The following is a 21,619-nucleotide window of genomic DNA, read 5'->3' on the forward strand; positions in this document are numbered from 1 at the left end:
CACCAATATGGAAACACTCTGCTTATTTTTAGTAACTAACGCAAAAAAAAAAATATGGCAACAACTCAATGAATGAAAAAAAAAACCCTATTAAAAGTCCATGCATTTTTCATCATGCTTGTTGCTGAAGTCTAAACAACAACTGAGTCCCATTGTGTATGGGGAGGCTTTCTCTTATATACAATACAATATGATATTACAGCAATTCAAGTATCGGAGTATGGAATTGTCTTGTTCAATTACATCACAATTTCATACACATTATTGACCAATTATCTTTTGGTATGCTCTTCCATTTCAGTTAATTAATAATTTCATTGACAAATTCCTGGGATCCTAGCTGCGACATGAATCTCGATGGTGCCATCAAATAAATATATAAAATACTAGTGAAGCCAATCAGAATGGAATGCTACTCCATGAAAACATCACATTAGCTATAGCTGGCTCTACAACTATGCGCCCTAGAAACACAAATTACAACAAAGTCGCACAGCTAAGTTCCACTTTGTACATTGCCATGTAGGAACATCAGAGTCGTCTCCCATTAAAATCACTCACCTGAAGAACTTTGTTTTACAGCTCTCCTTCCGTTTTCACAGGTATAAATATGTCTGCAAGGTAAGCTATCCCTCTGGGGACAGTGACACAGTCCCACGGTGAGAATCCAGTGGCCTCGATTGTTTTCCCTGGAGTCTGCCTTATTAGTGCTTTGCGCTGTCACCGTTTAAGAAGAATCTGACTAATAGCTAATGTGAGGGGGAGAGAGAGAGAGAGAGGGAAAAAAATCAATACGCCACCAGCTATCTACACTGAAATAAATATCAAACGGCGCTGCAAAGGACATCCCATCTCTCCCGATTTGACGAAATATAACTCCTTTGATTGCTGGTAGACTTCGATAGATCAGCGCACTTGAGCTAGCTGCTGAGATTTTTTTGTGTCCGTTATGTATACAGCGAGTTATTAATAACTTGACAATCTGTCACTTATGTGTGTGTGTCCTTTAAGATTGTCTTCCTTCACACAGATGAGTGCATTATTTTTCAATACGGCCAGCATTAGACTGAATTTTTAATTGGGTCTTATTATGCAAACTCGGTTTTTAATTAAAATTCATTTTTTTTTTTAAACTGAAGGTCTTCAAGTCATTTAGATATTCTTCGACTAGCTGCTATATGATCTCTACAAGCACAATGGATTGCACCAATCTTCACTGCATGGATTTCACCCTATATAAAGAAAGAATAGATAATAAAACACAGGATCTACCTATATTTTTTTAATCCCCAAAACATACATCTATAAGTAATTCTGTCTTCCATAATATTCAAAATCAAAAAATCATTTAATGGTGATGCATTGAAGAAATAGGTTACAGTATACAGGTAAATATTTGCCCCCACATTATTTTTGTCCCTTTCCCCCTCATTGTCAAGGGGCGAATTTCAGACTGGGCAAATTCCATTGTTCCAAATAATACACGTATTAACACAACTGCATCTGGGTGAATTTAAGACGGGATGAAGTCGTTTGCAAGTGTAGAAAGGCGAAAATAACATAGGGGAAAGAAAAACCATGTGTACACTAGCTAGTTCATTTAACATTTACGCATTACATTTAATACACACTGAATTATATCTTACAGAACAAAATATTTACTCACATTGTAAAATATGTGGGATAATCATGATAATAAAATTAAGATGTAAACTAAATACCATTTTGGAAACAATTTATTAATAAATGATATTTATAGCTTTAGCAAGGCTTAATACTTACAGTTTAAATTCTGCTTATTTGGACATCCCCTAAAACCACAATGTCGGAATATCAATGAATAGTCACCTGGAAAAGAATATATTATATTAAAGACACAGATACAAAACATTAGAAGGCATATTACTTAGATTTAACAGTTCATATACTGAATTAAAAGTAAGTTGAAAATATGTATGTACCGTTAGGTATATCAATGAAAACAAAGTAAAATGGCTGCATGTAAAATGATTGAATGAAATGCTCAAAATTGCCACTTTAGGTCCCAAAGAAATAATTTTATTCAAATTTTATTATTCACCAAATGTAGACGTTTAGGATTTCCATATTTAATACTATATGCAAGGCAATTTGGGCAAAATTGTATAATGAGAGATAATGATAAAATATCCTGCATCTGCAATAAAACCAGACCTTGGTCTTTAAGCTCAGAGCTTATCCAAAGGACTCAAAAGTTTCACTTCTAGTTTGAAGCATTTCAAAACCAAAATAACTTGGATATGATGCTCAAAGCTTTGTACGAAATTTGATCTATTTGCGTGACAGCAGCTAATACCATACTGAGGCTTCTGAGACAAAAGTAAAGTCCTGAGAAAGGCTACGTGTTGTAGCGAACTAAATCTGGATTTACGCCAGCGACTGACACATTAATGTCTCAAAGTATTCCTGTGCATGTTCGCTAATTCTCTTTCAGTTCGTGAGTGAGAGCTACACTTCAGGTAAAATCTGATGCATTATTAACCCTAATCTTTTCTCTGTAGCTCTTTCCATTACAAAGCTATATGTAAACTTTACAGATGATACGTTTTTCGAGTTAAAAAAAATCTCATCCATTTCCACAAAGCCTAAAGAAAAGTATGATTCGGACTCATTAGGGAGTTTCATAATTCCTGAAACCCAATCAGAACAGCGACAACAACTAAAATAAAGATGCGATAAATTGGTGATTACAGCGGTTTTATTACAGATTTTTGCCATAAGATTTCTATTGATTTAAGTTTTCTCAAATCATCTGCTGTTTCATTAGGCGAAGTTATGGCTTTACAATTTCCTGGAAAGTTTCCGCAGAAATGTTCGAACTTTTCCTATTTTCCTCTCCTTAAAGTAACGATTACCATCTTGAAGTAGACCACAAAGTTTTGATTTTTTTCAGCGTTTCAAAAATCAATGCTTTTACAACCTCCATTATAAAGTCTTTTATTAAAAGCATTTAATGATTTTTCGTTACTAAGCTGTCTCAATATATTGATAACAATTAGATTTCTTTATTGCATGGATTCAGCAAGTCTCGATTGATTTTCTAAATACATTTTGTTAAAAATATGATTTAATGGGAATAATGACAAATTTCAATTTTTTTTGGAAAAAGAGAAAACTCTAAGTAGTATAGACCTGAAACTTCATACTATTTTCATCATTATCATGGTACTGGTATATCAATTTTATAAATAAAAAAGCTGGTACGATCAATAAAAGTTTGAAGCAAAATATAATACTTTCAGATTTAAATCTTTTTTTTATTAATTCCTATATGCTTTTGAATTCTCCCAAAATTTACAAACCATATTTTAAAATAAAACTTAGATAGAATGACGAAGCAATTTTAACACTACAGTACTGCAAAATTCTCGAGTTTTTTTGCATGTCCATATTTGATATCAAACGTCATACTATCGCACACTGAGGATCAACAGTTATATCATTAGATAAATTCAAACAACATTCAAAGAAAAACAAAGCAAACAGAAAATATCATGAAAATAATCCATCCAAAACCTAAAGAAAAAATGATCAATCCTACACATTTTTTTCTGAAAGCCCATCATCAAAAACTAAGGCATCATAACAAATGCCAAATTAGATAAATTTAAGTGATAGCAATGTCCACATTCTGTCTCGATCCTCGTACAAATCTTTATGGCTCTCAGATTAGTAGACATGCGATTCCTTTCGAATATTCCACTAATGACTGTGATATCCGACGTCTCTCTCTAACGATTGTGATATCCGACAACGGGCAATTAAGGTTGTCTTGTCCTTGAGGCTTAGTAATCATCGGGCGATAAAACTGTAGTCTGGTACGGAGAATCTACCTGGAATGGCTAAATGATGCGTCTGTAATTTGAGCTTACTATTCCGGAGAATCGCCTTAATAAACACGCTAACAAGCTCTTGATATCAGCCAAACACAGGAGTTGTCAATTAAATCCTTAGTTGCAACAAGTAAAAATTTAACAGTTGCATATCCCCTAGCTATCATGTCAATTCTAATATCTTTGAATTATCAACACTTGATGTCATTTTTCAAAATAAGATTCACATATTTTATTTATTTATAGTCAATCAATTCCATAAAGTTTAACCTTTGATGATAAATAACAATGCATTTCCTGCATTTCACGAAATGAGTATCTATACGATTTAGATGATTATGTACTGTATTTTACTGTACATGTTACTGTCTAGTAAGAATTCTAGTAAGAATTAATGAAATGGGAAAACTTTAGTATTAGTAATTTCAATAGCATATTTTCTAAAACCATTTTAAAGTGACAATTTTATGGAAATAAATCTGATTTTTTTAAAATTCTTACCTTACTATTTAAATGTTTCTAACTTTATAGCTAAATAACATAAACTTTTAAAATATCAATCATGTTTTATTAATAAATGTCACTCTTGATCATATTTTTGGAGATGCTTTTTTATCCAAATTGATACATAAAAGTGTCCCATTCCCATTAATAATAGGAATATATCCCATATCCAGTATTTTTTGCTTTTCTCTAATTTTCACTTTTCCCCTGATTACATTTAACATTATATAGAAATTATATCTGGTATGTTGTTTGCTATAAGAAACTTTAAAAAGTCGGGGAAAAAAACTATCGCAAATAAAAAATTCAGTAGACACACATTTTCCCCATTCCGCAAATTTTGTGACAAACGAAAAAAAATACAGAGTATCAGATTTACTCATTCAGTTAATCTGTTAAATTAAGTGTAGACTCTAACACATCTTTAGTCATATGTATATAACATGGACCACTTTACAAATTGCATTTATTTTTAATTCGGACCAATCGTTTCGCTTCATTTCACCCGTTACCAGTGAGTTAACCAATCAGTCACCATCAGCAATGTGACAAATTTTCTAGAAACCTTCCAATTTCTTCCTGTTCTCTGGAGAGACAGGAGAAGGAAGAGAAGCCATGCGAGCATAACTTTTCCCAGAGTGCACTTCTAGACATAAAAGGCTAATGTTGATTGCCAGGGACTCAAAAAAAGACTTCCATGAATAATCAAGAGAATGGAGCGTTTGGAACAGCTGATCCCAACGCTAAAACAGACTCTGCCTCTGGATTGTTAGCAAAAAATCATTGCTGAAATTGAATTAAACTTCCACTTCATTTTCTGCTTTCCGACTTCTCTGTGGTATTTATGATAGAGAATTTGATAAATGAAGGCTCTTGTCATTACTGATGAAAATAACTGTCCCTTCAGTGTTTTATTACAGAATTTTTTGTTTCATTTATTATATTTCACATAGATAATGATGAAGAAGTGGTCAGAAAGAACTAAACTGCAGACAAAAAAAATGAAATTTAAAGAACATGATGAAAGTATTTTAATGATTTACCGGTATTCATTTTCGATAAAGCTTTAACACTTCACAATAACTAACTTTGCAAATTCTAGTAATATAATTTAATTACTCTAAAGAAAATATACATGTTCATATAATTTATAAATGAATAAATATACCTGTATATATTAATTGGTTTATCATGTTTATCATGTTTATCATAAATAAGATAAACATTGAACTTCATTTGACATAACATTTAAATTTATATATAATGACGTCAAATTGTTTCTTGAAAAATACAGGAGGAACAGCAAAGGCCTGCAGACTTCTATGATCTGTAACAACTGGGCACTTTTCTGTAGAACCAACAACCAGCTATAACATGCAACCTTTTAAGTGTTTTGCTTAGTTTTAGGAGAATAATTAGAACTTGTTTGTATATTAAATAAACATAAAGAAGTAAATATAATGAAAAACATTACTGCTGCTACGTTGGGATTATTCTATGCATGATTCTGTATGAACAGCAATCATGCGAAACATTTTATCTTAAATTGGTATGATGGAGGCAGCCAAATGTATGTTTTGCTTTTGGTATGAGTGGTTCCATATTAGCGAGTTTGTATTTGAAACCATATTCAATTGTATAGACAAAACAAATGAACATAACTTAAAGGAAAAATAAAAACCCTGGCTATGATTTTTATCATGTAAATGCAAAAAAAAAAAACCAAACAAATTCTAAAGCAACTTCATAATTTTAACATTATAATTCTTTTCAATATTTACCCTAAATATGAAGCATACTTATGAATGTGTAATTAATTAATATGTTAACAGAAATCTACTGGTAAACATTTCTCATGAAAATAAATATTTGTGTTTCTTGTTACCTTGAAAGTTTTAATGAAAAAAAAAACAAGGTTAATATTCACTGCTTAGTATGAGCAATACTTGCAATCAATTAATTGCTGTTGATAGCTAGAGGACTGAATAAACACTGCCCTGATTGCAGGGGGATATCCAGTGCTAATGATAGACCAAAAAAAAAATCCTACAATATTCATGATATTAGTGTAGCAATCAGAAAAATTAAATTACCGGCACCTAGGGATGGTTAATAAAAGTTTTCAGTATCAGAACAACAGGAAAAATACTGATAATGTCGATGAGCTCTCGATAGTAGGGATGAGAAAAGTAAGGGGGGGGGGGTTAAGAAATATTTCCGTGTAATTCATATTTCAAGTACAAATTCTTCGGTTAATGTATATTATCTATGAGTAACTCATTCAACAAATATCTTAGAGATAAATATATTCGTTGTTCTAAGAGTGGGGACAATGTCATTCGCAACAAGCTTAGGGTACCAAAAAAAAATAGACCAAAAAAGATAATTACCTTGATTACCGTATTTTGCTATTACAAATTACATTGTTTTTGTCGACTTAAACAATCTTTAAACATTGAACTTAATTTTTCTTACAGTTAACTTAAAGACCGACTTACTTTCTTGTTGAAATAGTGAGGATAAATGTGCATAATTCTGCTTTGTCGTCCAAAGCGCGCAGCAGAGAGGAAAGTGAAAGTAGCTACATGTATACATATATTTACACAACGAGCCCGATGTTAATTAAAAAAGAGGCCCGTTGCCCGCAATGCTAACATTAAAATACAATTCATGTTTGTTGCTCTTCACACATGGTCATAATTTAGAAATAAACAAATAGGAAAAACTGACACTTTATCACCAATATAGATCAATCTAGAAATTATAGAAACAAAAGAAAAATCTGAAACTTTACAAACAGCAAAACTGGAAAAGGGTTGACAGATGAAAGAGCTACGGTTCCATCATAACAAAAAAAAACTGCATATTAATTGCTCACCGTTTGGATTATTATATTCATATTAGATTAATTCTGTAAATATTTTTATACCAATAAATTTCTGAGAGATTTTTAACTACTGATTCACCAGTTTATTTGCCTTTAAAGTTTTCCCAAACTCCCTTTTAAGGGGAATCAGGACACATATCACGTGACTATCATTGCAATGATGCTTTAATGTGCAAACTCAATTATGACATCATGATTAATTTGATTGTATATTACTATGATGTCATTTATTCATTATGATGTCATACAGGATTTGATAGATCTTTTTCCCGTACTAAACGGCTCTGAAGTGCAGTCATTGTCAAAATTGAGCTGGTGGAAATTTAACATTTTGAATTTTAAAAATGTAAATGTACAAAATCATAATTAAGCAGTTAATATAATTACATATAGATTCTAATAATGATCTGTTCATGTTTATTGATAAATCTAAATAATGCATTACTTTTTTGATGGTTCCAAACAGAATTTGTCACAAAAGGTCATAATTCCAAAATAAGGGGATCGTAGGAGTGATTCCTATTGCAGTATCTCTCTTAAATGCCAAGAAAGTTGTCATGAAAATTTTATTAGTTATAAAGCACATGCTAAGGTTAATACATGAATTTTTTTTTTTTAAATTCATTGACAATTTTTGATTTCAGCAATATTTTGATAAAATTATGATATTGCTATGTACATGTAAAAAAGCCAATGTTGTAAACAATTTTGAAAATTGTTTTCGTTCTTAAAATTAATATGATTTTCAAATGAATTCCATCAAATAAAATAAATATTGCAGAAAATTGAAATTGTTTTAAAAAATTCATAACAGTCATGAAAATGATATATGTTGCAGTGGGCATCTTAATGTAAATGTGTTTAAAAAAGCAAAAAAAAAAAATAAATCATTGACAAATAATTTTACACTGCAACCCCCTGTTCCCCCTTAAGCAACTTCGAAAAGTTTATTATATTTATATCCTGATCAAGAGTCGTCATTTTTACCTCTAAACAAATCAAATCATTTCCCTTTGCGGGGCTAGTGAAGGTGTTTAAAAGATATATTCAGAGGCAAGTAAAGATATGACATCTAAAGTAAAATGTCCAGGAAATTTTTGGCATCAAAATGTACAGATTTTGTTCTATGTGTATCTATGGGAAAATAGATTCTTAGAGAACTGTCATTTACTAATATCACAACCCTATGACCCAAATTTTCACCCATGTGTCATTAATTTCCATAATTAGGGGGGGGGGGGGATTTTTTAATCACCTTCATGGTAAAGACCAATTATTAAGTTTATTTGAAAAAAAAACTACAAATGATGAATAATTTTTTTTCAGCTGAACTTGTAAACAAGTATATATGTTTTTAAAAGGTTATCTTTATTCCCAAGTGACTCGGGTGAACTAAAAATGATGTTGTAACAGTAATTCTTGAATGTATATATACATATAAAAAGAACAACATAAGCAAATAACTCCATTTATTAATTATTATTCATTCATTATTGGTTCATTATTAGCCATAAGGTAAAAAAAAATCCATTCAATAAAGACTTAGTCTTATAAAAAAAACAACTTTTTTTCAATAATAAATCTCTACATTTTTATCAAAATATGTTTTTTCTCTCTGTGAATTCAAACTGTTAATGCAAGTACATGTATCTCTGGGTTTTTGCTTTGTAGAATCTGATAATCCAGGGCCTTTTAATGTACACAGTAACATTATCAAGTAACAAACAAAGGAAACAGTAATTATAAACACACATGCATAGACAAATTTATTTCAAAAGTTTCAAATTTAGAGTACTAATTATTGATTTAAAAGATGCATGCCCAACCTAGAATTAAAAAAAATTTACACAGCCAACTTATTCATAGGCATACATGTAATTTACATACATGTAGGTACATGTAATTTACATAGGTACATGTAATTTACATAGGTACATGTAATTTACATAATCACAGAGAACACGAGAGCAGCACACATAAACATGTAATTGTCTATTGAAATAAACAAAACATAATTTCTTTAGCACTTAGCATCATGGCAAAAAAGGAACACACAGTAGAAATGAACTCTATGATAATCTGATATTTTTGAAACAATATTATTAAAAAAATGACTTTGACAGTTAAAAATGAACACAGATGAATGAATGGACTAATTAGATTCAGCATTTGAGCAGCTGCATATGTAAACTGTCTATATTTTCAGCTGCACATGTAAATGTCTATATTTTCAATTTAATTCTAATGAAGATCTGTTACTTCTTGCCATGGAGTCAACCATCACTGGACCTTATCATACCACCTGCTTGTTTGGGCTCCATCACTGTTTCTCATTCAAAATTCACACAAAAGATTCAGACACTGGAAAAGTGCAGTGAGCTGTGAGCCACATGTATAAATATTAAACTGGTGTTTTTCTTGGTGTTGCACTGTTTATGGCCTAGTTCCATACTGCATGCTCTGGGTGTTGTTTCATGCTGCTTTTGGTTTGGTTCCAAATGCTATGCTGGACTTGGCCTAGTTTTCAACAGTTTTCTCAAATGACCTAGTTACAGTACATGTGTATAAATGGTGCAGAAATCGGTGCTAATTCCATCGACTTTTCTTCTTTCTACTACTGCTGTTAATGGGATTATAAACACCGGGTTCTACCTTTGGCATGCTTGTTGACTCAGCAGCGACAAAGTTGGATTTAAACTGGGCCTGGGAGAAGACATTAAAAACAGATTACAGTTTTAATCTTCTTTTCCACTAATAAGAGAGTCATAAAATTTACAATGCTATAGAAAAAAAAATACATGCCCAAAAATGGTGTTAAATGAATAAAGATGAAACCATTGTAATATAAGAAGGCGAAGCTTACAGGCTTTTACTGGTGTTTTATTGATATTTCTGGGCATCAAATCTTAAGAATTTAGACACAGTTTTTGAGGATGCGGTAGATTCCTTATTAAATGCAAGGAATTAATATTCATGTAAAATTGTGAGAAGTAAACAATGCAGTTTTCAAAATCTGGCTAATATTTCATAGACAATTTTCAACTACCAGAGTATGAAATTATTAAAAAAAAAACAAAAAAAATTGTAGCTGGCAATTTTAAATTTTCGCGATTTGATACAAAACAGCTAAATTGCAGAATTAAGTACTTGCGTAAAATATGGCGTAAACCTATGAATTTAATGACATTTTCCATGAAATCAGCAACAAATTCCAAATATAGTGTACATTGAATAACAATGAAAACACAGTAACTAAGACAGATGAAGCTTACAGTGAAGGCAGCCTTCATGGCGGACAGTCGGTCACTCTGGGGTCCTGCTGATGTACCGATTCCTCTGTAGCTACTAAGACTTGAGGAGTCCTGTACTTTGGTACTCTGAAAAACAATCAACTTGTTACAAAAATCAGGCCTTTAAGTGACTTAATACAAGACACTAGATAGCAGTTAGTCATTGATAGATAAATGTGTGGCAGGGCCATCATTCTCCCTGATCTGGGTCATATAAAGGGGCCCCTCCCAATATGGAAAGTACTGTGGATTGTTACTTTTTTGCTTTTTCATGGGGATATAATTTTGTGGATGCGTCGGTTACTGTTTCATAACTCTTTCAAAAATTGTATTCATTGAGGATCAAAATTCGTGGGGGAGGGTTACCCACGAATACCACAAAAATTTGAGCCACCACGAATTCTAATGATTCCATAGTAAGTTAAAAGAGGCAAACCTTTGACCTTTGACCTAGATACTCACACTCTCTGCCCCGAGGCCAGGTCTCTCCTTGAACCCGAGACCTTTACCCCCAAGGTTTAATTTCTTCCCTTTTCCACCCTGCTTTCCTCGGATTTTCTTGAACCATGGATTCTAAATATAGAACAGAAATATTATAGCTTAACTTTGCTGTTAAAAGGAAAATGATATTTAATGGATATCCATTGATCATCAAGATCATCATCTAGAAAATATTAAAAAAATATGTATATATATATTTTTCAATTTTTACTTTCAGAATCTATCATCTGAAGAACCTTCTCGGTACATTATTTTTAAAATTTTCCAAGAAGTATAAAAATCTACAGACATGTCAGTATGATTATCAACAACATAATCATATACAATCCTTTGTCAAATTAAATGTACACATTTGCAATAAATGTTTCTAAAATGATATCCTTCATGAGTAAAAATAGTCAACCTTTTCCGCTAGCTCCAGTAGAGCGTGGGGAACGTGCTGTCCTGCCGTCTCCAAGTTACGAACAAGATGTCCTGCGAAATCTTTATCCTTCTCTGTGACCAGTGTGTATGCAAAACCTTTCTCTCCTAATAAAACAACAAAGAGGTCAACAGTTTAAGTCATTACTAATACATGTACTGCTTCTCTCCTGTTAAGTTAAAACAAAGAGTTTCAACAGTTTAATTCATCACTGTTACTGCTTCATATTTAAATAAAATTCTGTTTAATATGGAGTTTATTTTCATCTCAAGATATATTGTATCATAAATAAACCAGTGTGTACGCGAAACCTTTCTCTCCTGTTAAAACACAACACAAAGGGATCAACAGTTTAAGTCTTCACTGATACTGCTTCATAGTTCAAATAAAATATTGTTTAATATGGAGTTCATTTTCATCTCAAGATCGTATAATAAATAAATATGAAAGATAAAAATGTTCACCCTGTATTGATATCAATCCAATTTCAAAGCAATAAACAACATACACCTTCATAAATTTCTGCGTTGATGAGAATTTTAACTTTTATCATGTGCATCTGTGCACGTACATTTATGTATACAAAACACCCCATCATTTTTATATATACATACCTGCACGTCCCGTTCTGCCTATTCTGTGTGTATGTGTGTCTATATCCCTAGCTACATCATAGTTAACAACCGTCTTAATGGAGGGAATATCCAGACCTCGAGCTGAAATGTTATTTAAAACATTAGGAGAACTTTACATCAAATCCAATTATATATCATTGTGCATTTTTATAGTAAAGTGTATCATCATTCCGCTACATCCAATCACAGTTCTGATACTGTACACAGGGAAATATTTTCCTTGTTTCATTTTTCGCTCCTTTTGCCCTGGTTGTCAGCAGGCAAATTTAAGACTAAATGAATTGTTAACAATTTTTAAACAACTTTCAAGAAAGTGTATCTATCAAGCAACTGTGACTTGGCAAATTTCAAGACGGAGCAAAAAAAAGCAACTGTAGAAGGGCGTAAAAAAACATGGAGCAAAAATAACTCCGAGTACAGTACCTGCTACATCGGTGGCCACTAATATTGGAATCTCTTTCTTCTTGAATGTGGTGATGACGTCATTTCTCTCCATCTGAGACATATCACCATGCAGGAGACCAACTGAAACGAGATGATAAATGCTAGAGTAACTGTTACAGAAGCTGTCTTATTGTATCAAAATAAAGAGGACCAAACAAGATACGATCCCAATGATTATCAGTAACCAGCCAGATATATAGAGGATATCTATATTGTGTGATTTTATATTTGCTTTATCTAACGAGTTGAAATGGTGTATATATTCGCGAGGCTTGCCGAGCGAATATAACCATTTCAACGAGTTGGATAAAGCAAATATAAAATCACACAATATAGATGTTCTATTTATCTCATACAATTTGATTTATATTATGAAGCTTTTGAGACAGTCCCTTGTGTGACCCAAATTGGTTTTTTTTTCAAAGATAAAAAATGATGATGCAAAGTTGTGTTATGCGGCTATTGTGACCTTGCGCAATACAATTTAGTACGTCATTCCTGAGATAAATCTAACTGTTTTAATGTAAAGTTTCACTGAAATAAACCTTAAAATAATTTTTTAGCTCTAGATAATTTTTCTTAGAGCTTATTCACTTGATTAAATGGAAATTCAGATTAGAAGACTTGACATCATCAAAGTTGCGAATGCTCGTTAGTTTGAATTGACTCGAACGAGGAACAGTTGTTGATGCATGATGTTTAATAAAACAAACACTAGGCTAGCCTTATGATTCAAAATTGAAAATAGTGAATAAGGATGCTTACTGGTGGTGGAATAAAAGTCTCATGAAACATTATTTCGGTAAGTTCTTGTATATAAACACAACCAGAGGCAGAGCGCTCTGTTTTCATCGCGTCGTCAGGATGAACTCCTTGATAGTTCACGTAATTTGTAGTTTTATAAACTTCACAAAGCAAATTGAAAGTTGGAAGTGGGCTAAATTTATCAAAAACCTTGACAAACAAGAAAAAAGGGTCTTGTGGTTACGGTTATGAATAACTTTGCAAAAAAAGGGGGGGGGGGCGGTTAGCCCCTCACAATAGCCCCCCGGTTCCGACGCCTGTGCTACGCAGTTATGTGTTTTCCTTCATATTTGTAATTTAAATCTTTGACAAAATCAATTTTATATTAATTTTTGTAGTAGATATAGTTATGTTGAAAGTACTAGCAAATCACTGAAGCGTTGAAGCGAGGGGCTGTGTCAAAAGTAGTTCCGACCAGAAGTATTTGATATAGCATCACCCGTGTGATATAGCAAAGGTTTATCACACGGGTAATATACACCACACGTATGAGATAAATTATGAGGATACCGATATGTGAACAATCTACATTTTTCTGATGTGAATACTTTCATGTTACCCAATCTAATATGAATATGCATTCATTAGTGGCATTGTTTGCCTCACTTTTGGATCATAATCTTACTAGTTAATATATTGATATCAGATTATGAATCAGATTGAGACAAGTTTTCAGTGATATGTAACAGTGATGCTTTAACTCACTTTTAAAATCCCTGGCTCTGAGGTTGGTAGCCAACTCTTCAGCATTAGCTTTCCTTGTAACAAATATCAACACACTCCCAACTGAAATGATAAGGAAAAAAATATTTGTTACATAAATTTAGATTGTCTTCAAGTCAGTATGTTAAGTAAATGTACCAGGCTACATGAAAGGGTACATTTGGTATGAGATTTTTGAGAATACAATCTTTTAAAAGTCATGTTTTACATACATATCATAAAAAAGACAAAGTGAAACTAACTTTTTGTAAACTCCACCAGACGCTTTACATACATATTATAATAAGACAAAGTGAACTAACTTGTTGTAAACTCCACCAGACGTTTGATTAACCACGTCCATTTGGCCGGACCCAGAGGGAGAACTTCTACTACTTGAGTGATGTCTTCATTTGCCTAATGATACACATTGAAACAGATTTCAAATAATTATATCTTTAGAAAATTTACAGAATTTTTTTCACAGAAATGCCAAACGGAAGAAAATCAAGGTGATGCAATTACTATGGGGACTGAATAAATTATGCGATCAATAGAATTTCATTTTTTTTTTATAGATTTACATGATAACAAAAATATATGAGAGAAGTGGTAGCATGGCAACTGACATGTATAACTTGACAAAGAAATGCATTACAAAAAATGTTTGTTGATCTTGTGAAAATTTGATAATAATGTAAAGTGGTTGCTATGGTAACTAATTGCCAAACAACGACCCCTTTATTACCTCGCCTGCCTCCCCCTGTACTACTCGGACAGGATCCAGTAAGATGTCCCTGGCCAACTTTTCCACTTTCTTCCTGAATGTTGCGCTGAACAGCATAGCTAAAATTATAAAATATTTTATGAGTATAAATGATTTTCTAACGATTGTACAAAGAAGAAACAACACTGAATTTTATAAGTGATCATAAACTGGTGCCTCTACTGAGTCAATGTACAATGAATTGCTACAAACAGGTTATTGAGAATACATGTAAAAGCTTCCTTTGTGGTACATTAATATAAAAAAATCCATTGTCCTCTATGTATCAAGCAAGCACATTGTACCTTACGAGTCCCCTATTTTTTTTTCTTCCTTATTATAGGACACTATTAAAACTTTCTCTTGTCTGCGTTTATATGTACATGAGTGCATTAAACTTTTTTTTTTTATTGCTTATCCCTTATTGCTTTAATTAATTCTACTAAATGTCAAAGACTTTATAAGTGTAAGTAAATACAAGTGCCGTGTATATACAGGTACTCACTTTGCCTGTCTGGTCTCACGTGGTTAGCAATGGACCGAACCTGAGGCTCTGAATAGGAAAGTAAAATAATCATAAACAAAACAGCAAACACAAAGCACAATAGTTTCAGATCAGTCCTGGCTCTTTGTGGCATTAACATGACTAATTCATTATCTTTTCTTAAAGTTCATGACAAGTTTCAAGACTACAATAATGTAGGCAATTTTATTTTTGTAATGGATAAAAAATTACTCAACAGGACATTAAACAAAATAAAAATTAAGTACAAAGAGAAATTCAGTCATCAAATCTAACAATGCATAAAACTACACATCTTTGGTAGTCAAGGTCCACTAAAAACGCTCCGCTAAGCAAAGTGGTTCGAAAACCTTTGGCTAGCAAAGATAAAAGCTACATGTAACAATTTGTTTTGATTAACAACTGGGTACTCTGTTTCATTTGAACTCTCTCTAACATAAAAGAACTAGGACAAAACTCACATCATCATTTCAGTGCAATATATACTTTATAAAAGAGCATGCAAAAACCAAAATATTATTTAAATCCATAAGAACACACCAAATCCCATGTCAAACATTCGGTCAGCTTCATCAAACACCAGGTACGTCACTCTCTCTAGATTGGTGGCACGTTTCTTTACTAGATCAATCAGTCGACCCTACAAATCAGTATCAGTCTATTAAATACTTCACAGCCTTATACCTTGCCACAATGCTTTACCATAACATAGGTTCTACTTTAAGGGTGGATTACAAAGCAGATCTTGTAATCAAAAACTTTATTTCATTTCTTTAACTACATGTAATAATTACTCATGTAATAATATTAATTTCTCACAGATGAAATAGCTTTCTCTAGATTTATCTTTATCTGGACATTTCACAAATTGAATCAATGCATGTCAACATAAAGGCTCTGGGAGCCAGAAGAGACAAAAGGAGGAGATCTATAAGAGTTCATGAGTACTTACGGGCGTGGCCACAATAATCTCCGCCCCCTCCTGGCATGCCTTGGTCTGCTCCCACATGCTGCCCCCACCGTACGCACACACCACATTGATGTTGTACACCTTCCCAAACTTCTTGGCTTCGTGGTATATCTGCAAAAGAAATTTGACACCCATCAATACTCTTTTGAAAATAAAATGCATTTCATATTGCTAATTTTTTTTTTTTTTTTTTGGGGGGGGGGGGGGGGGGCATATCTATAATAAGATGCCTGGGCCTTAAGGTGGGACTTTCAAAGCAAATAAACATTCAGCAATTGCATGACATTTTAACTACTGGAACAAGTAAGTGCTGCAATTCGTATTTTATTAGATATTATTCAATGTTTAAAAATAAATAGCAAGTGAAGTTAATGTTACATGTACATTATGCAGTTGCTTAATTGTTAAGTGAAAGTAATGTTGGTTTTCCTACTTCAAAAGTAAGAAAAAAAACACCACCAAGTATTTTCAGAGAAAATTTTTTTACTTATATAAATAAACAAGACTGGGTCACTAATACAGACAGAGTACCTGCTGAGACAATTCTCTGGTTGGGGCAAGAATCAATCCTACTGGTCCCTCTCCCTCTTCAAGTTCTCGCTAAAAAAACAAAATTGGAAAAATTATCAAAAAAAAATGAATGCACAAAAAATGTGTCTCTATTCATATTTCTCATTTTCCTTTATTTCTGTATAGATTGAATATATTAAATATCTGACAAACAAAATTTCTAAAATAATGATAATATGTCATTTCTATGATTTGGAAAAAAAGTATAATAGAAAGGTATATCAAATTTACCTGGTCCATGATATGAACGAGCAAGGGCCACAAAAATGCCGCCGTTTTACCACTTCCTGTCTTTGCTATACCTATGATGTCACGACCATTAAGAGCCAGTGGAATTCCCTGTAACACATCAAATCTTTCTAAAACCATTGTGAATGATTAGACTTCAGTAATTTGGATTCACAACACAGAAAAATGGTAATTAATTTTCCTGTATTCCTCAGAATTCATTTCATAGACTACTACCAGTAATTGTATATTTAAATTACAGACAGTTGCACTTAATCTGATAGTGTTAAACTAATATTTCTTGTTCTGAATCAAAACAAATACATTGTACTAAATTAAATTCATGGTCCTTAAATTACTTGTATCATTAACATAAGAACCTGCATTTCTATCTGAGGTTCTAAAATTGCACAAAATGTTAACAAGCTAGTCATTTCTTCAAGAGATATGCCAGTTAATGTTTAAAGTTTTTTCTTCCAATTCAATTTAATTTAATAAGTAAAATAGTACAAACCTGGGCTTGTATAGGTGTGGGCTGAGAAAACTCCGATTTTCTGATTGCGCTCATCAAATTTTCATCAAAACCAAAGTGGGCAAAACTAGACACTGGCTTTGGAGGATTGAAGCCCGATACCTGTAATTAAATTGACGGAAATTCTTTTTATTTGATTTATTTGACTATAGGAAAGCAGATCATTAATCATAGATGAAATTGACATTTTTTTGGACATATTTTTTATTATCTTTAGATATCTGGTGACTGGAATTTTTTCTTGAGAAAAAACTGCAATATTCATAAAAATTAGGCAAACAAGATACAGCAAAACTCGGTTATAACGAAGTCACTGGGACCTAAGAAATTACTTCGTTATATATGTAATTTGTTATAACCGTATAAGAAATTCATTTAATTTACATAGCTAGGGATCCAAGATGACTTCGCTATATCCGTGAATTCGCAATATCCATGTTTGTACTAAACGAGTTTTACTGTATTACCCTTATCCCCAGTTTTTTACGCAGTTCATCTACTTCATTTGGTTGTAACTTGGCAATGTCTTCATGTTCTACGTAAAAGTTTTTCACAAACGGTCCGTAGTCAATATCACTGTGATCCACTGGAGGCAGGGGGTCAATTATCTAAAACAGAAACCAAAACAAAATAACGCCTGGCTCTATAACATATACTGTTTCATGGGCTATTTATAATGCATGTTAATAACAGTCAAGTGTAGAGAATCGATCATTTGAAACATGTACAATGAGAATGGCCTTCAAAGACCTATGAATAACATAAAATATGTATCAACTAAAAGTTTTTCTTGCAAATTTGAAATCACATGAGTTTTATCATTTATGATTCTGTCACTAAATATTAATAGAGAAAACATTGTAACGCTTGAAACTTTAAGCCTAAATGATCATTTGAATGTAACCTAATTTTCAGGAAAGATATTCAAAAGAGGTATTTGGACACATACCGTGATTACTTCATTTTGACAAAAAAAAATGAATTTATAGGATATAGAACTATTTTTTCGAAACCAATCTTAGTCTAAATTCTTTAAATGTTTGTCATTTTGAGGACAAATGCAAGCACACAAACTCACAATACAAAGTTAGATGGACTATGACTACTTACTTTATTTTTCTCGGGTATAATGGGATTACCCTCAGCATCGTATTCTATGACAGTTTCATCATCATCAAACACGACACCTGCTAGCGGATTTTCCTCCATGTACCGGAAAAATGATTCTTGGTCATCTTCCTGATCAATGTCATCACGAACACCTCTGTAAATTACATCAATCTTAATTGTTGATTTTCTTTTTATCGACTCCTAATAATTACTGTAGATTCCCGATTAACCACAAGAAATTTCTATCAATGTAAATTCGGAGAAGTTTGTTCTCACATTTGATGCAAAACATTTGAATTTCAGAATTGAGAATTCGCATAAAATAGGGACTCTACAGAATACAGGGAAGGAGGGACAACATGATAAGCCTACTTGTCTTTTTTCTTTTCTTTGGGTTTTTCTTTGATTGTTGATTCCTTTGGTTGTTGACACTTCACTTCAGTCTACAAAAACAAAAATTCAAAACATCAAATCACATCCATCTTTATTTTTAAAATCAGATTAGATAGTGATTTATGCAAAGCTTGAAAGATTTGAGTCAAGAACATATAAACTTACATGTATATCCCTAACAAAAAAAAAACATCCGATCAAAACGTCAATCAAGTTATCTTTCCATCAAGAACCTTTTTCATTAGAACTTTGCATTGATTCAATTTGATTGATCTGTTCAATCAAATTTCACATTGTGTGTTGAACACACAATGTGAAATAATGGTACAGAATAAAAATCATATTTTTTTTTTATCATTATAAACTCTGCAAATATTAAAGGAAAATAAATGGGAGACAACTTATGTCCTCAAATTTTTGAAGTGAAATACTTGTCAATACAAAAAAGGTATTTCTAGTACCAGCCTTTCCAATATTGCCTATGTTGGGAATCCATAAAATTCAGATTTTTAAAAAAAATTCAGAATCTCACTTCAAGGCCAAAAAAGCAGTGAAATATTCAATTGGCAATCATAGAGCCACTGGATAATCGTACAATTCACAAGTAATTAATATTTTCAGGTTTTACTTCAATATCTGCCATGAATGCATCCAGTGGGTCTTCTTCCTCGCTCTCTTCATTCTTCTCTTCGCCTGGACTTCCAGGAGCAGGCTGGTAGGCCATGTTGTCTTCTTCATCCTCCTCCTCAAAATACCTGCACATTTATTCATTGTGAGAATCAAATATATCAATGAATTCTAGTAGACTAGTTTATCATTTCAATGGTATTCTTTTAAAAATGACTTCTAATCTAGTCCAAAAACATTTTATTACTTCACTCGAAACCCATTTCCTACATCATGTACAAAGGTAAACCTTTGATGGCAATGAATATTAGTGTTATCATTATTCAATAGATGTTTTAAAGCAACTTATTGCTTACTCGTCTTCATTTCTTGCTCTCTTCTTGCCAATGTTTGTGTGGTAACCAAATGATCGACCAGGCATGAATTTTGATCCTCCACTGGGCATTCCCCCTAAACCTGACTGGCTTGCTGTTGAATCTTCTTTCTTGGAAATGGTGAAACCAGAAAATCCAAACCCTTTCGTCTTATTTTCACTTCCCCTGCTGGACATGGTGAAATAATTTCTACAAACAAATCATTAAAAGTACTGGTATTAGTTCTAGGACTTTTACAAATATTGATCATTTCCCAAGATTGCAAACTTTGAAGCATGAACAGAAATCAGTTAAGTTAATATATGACAAGAAAAGAATTGATTTCTTAAGAAATCATTGTAAACTTTAAAATCACCTTCTTATATGAAAGATATATACAGCTGTAAAACGTTATCTGGTTATTCCATGAATAATTCTTTGAATTCTAAAAATGATAGTTAGTCGTTAAATCTGTAATATTATGATACCTACCGAATTTATTTGTTATGCTGCAACTTATGCACGGTCAGGAACATACAACAGTGTACAAGACACCAACCAGCCAAACATGAAAGTAGTTCTACAAAGTGCAATGTACGGCGATTAGGCGAAGCGTATGAGAATTATGAAAGAAACTGCCATGTTTATAATTCCATATTTAGTATTCTTACTTTCCAAATAGCATAAATATCTGCAAGAATCGTTTACACGCAGATATTTTTTACTAAAACGCTCTGCACAGTGTATTGATGCTTACTTTTTTATCTCCATTCGCTAGAGAGTACCGACCAGTCTAAATACCGGAATGATAATGGTCAACTTTAGATTTCCGTTAATCATGAAAGAAATACATGAACAGAGTTAATCTAAACGTGATATAGTATTTTTTTTCACTCATTCTTACTGATATGTACGAAAGACGAATAGGGCCACATTAAAAAATATTTTTATCTCGTAATTATGGGAAAAGATCTCGTTATTAGAGTTAGTTATCATGTTATAACGAGAAAAGATCTCGTAATAACGAGTTTATTATCTCGTAATTACGAGAAAAGATCTCGTTATTACGAGAAAAGATCTCGTTATTACGAGATAAGATCTCGTCATAACGAGTTAATTATCTCGTTATTACGAGAAAAGATCTCGTTATTTCGAGAAAAGATCTATTTAAAATGGCGCATTTCATTGTTCTTTCCCTTTATGTAAAGTGTATGAACTACTGCAATGTCTATTATGATACACATCCTTAGCGTAATCATCCTTTAAAAGCGTACACATAATTTGATATAAAATCAGACCAAGCAGTTTTAAAGAAATTTCAGAAGAAGTAGCAAAGCATATTGATTAATAAATTCATTGAACTGTTTATTAAGGGTGTTGTTTACTCAGGGTTTGAGTTCTCGATCGGATTGTTATAAAGTTCAATGTCGTGAGTAAAATTTGTTCTAAACACAAAAAGAATCTGTGATATGAATTATTATTGACAT

At 32.4% G+C, this 21,619-nt stretch overlaps 2 protein-coding genes across 4 annotated transcripts in view; both read right to left on the reverse strand.

Annotated features, from left to right (window-relative positions):
- Positions 1-6,957, reverse strand: part of LOC105317875 (zinc finger CCCH domain-containing protein 10) — a 58,838-nt gene extending 51,881 nt beyond the window's left edge. For both annotated transcript variants that reach the window (XM_011414668.4, XM_011414658.4), the window contains exons 1-3: positions 6,875-6,957; positions 1,783-1,848; positions 562-1,232 (exon numbers count right to left, since the gene is read on the reverse strand). The gene's annotated coding sequence lies outside the window, so the exon portion shown is untranslated. The remainder of the gene's footprint in view (positions 1-561; positions 1,233-1,782; positions 1,849-6,874) is intronic.
- A 1,766-nt stretch (positions 6,958-8,723) lies between these two features.
- Positions 8,724-20,909, reverse strand: LOC105317874 (ATP-dependent RNA helicase DDX42). Of its 2 annotated transcripts, XM_066073191.1 has the most exons (22): positions 20,804-20,909; positions 20,625-20,712; positions 20,136-20,342; positions 19,781-19,907; positions 19,132-19,202; positions 18,760-18,913; positions 18,117-18,257; positions 17,632-17,751; positions 17,121-17,228; positions 16,851-16,919; positions 16,302-16,430; positions 15,890-15,989; positions 15,332-15,379; positions 14,809-14,906; positions 14,384-14,477; positions 14,064-14,144; positions 12,534-12,635; positions 12,090-12,191; positions 11,458-11,582; positions 11,016-11,126; positions 10,536-10,640; positions 8,724-9,966 (listed from the first exon to the last, which is right to left on the reverse strand). In XM_066073191.1, exons 3-22 carry the CDS (start codon positions 20,327-20,329, stop codon positions 9,850-9,852), a joined length of 2,196 nt encoding a protein of 731 aa, XP_065929263.1. In that variant the 5' UTR covers positions 20,330-20,342; positions 20,625-20,712; positions 20,804-20,909; the 3' UTR covers positions 8,724-9,849. The 2 variants fall into 2 exon arrangements, with proteins under 2 accessions (XP_065929263.1, XP_065929264.1); XM_066073192.1 differs by lacking the exons at positions 8,724-9,966; positions 10,536-10,640; positions 11,016-11,126; positions 11,458-11,582 and adding an exon at positions 11,743-11,795.
- Between the last annotated feature and the right edge of the window lie 710 nt (positions 20,910-21,619).

Source organism: Magallana gigas, chromosome 10, assembly GCF_963853765.1.
Source record: "Magallana gigas chromosome 10, xbMagGiga1.1, whole genome shotgun sequence".
NCBI classification, from domain to species: Eukaryota; Metazoa; Mollusca; class Bivalvia; order Ostreida; family Ostreidae; genus Magallana; species Magallana gigas.

Coding starts and splice junctions, on each gene's coding strand:
- LOC105317874 (XM_066073191.1), bottom strand. CDS start 20,329: ATGTCCAGCAGGGGAAGTGAAAATAAGACGAAAGGGTTTGGATTTTCT. Junction 11,127..11,457: donor TACTGGAGCTAGCGGAAAAG/GTTGACTATTTT, acceptor TTCTATATTTAG/AATCCATGGTTCAAGAAAAT. Junction 10,641..11,015: donor CTGGCCTCGGGGCAGAGAGT/GTGAGTATCTAG, acceptor ATTGTTTTTCAG/AGTACCAAAGTACAGGACTC.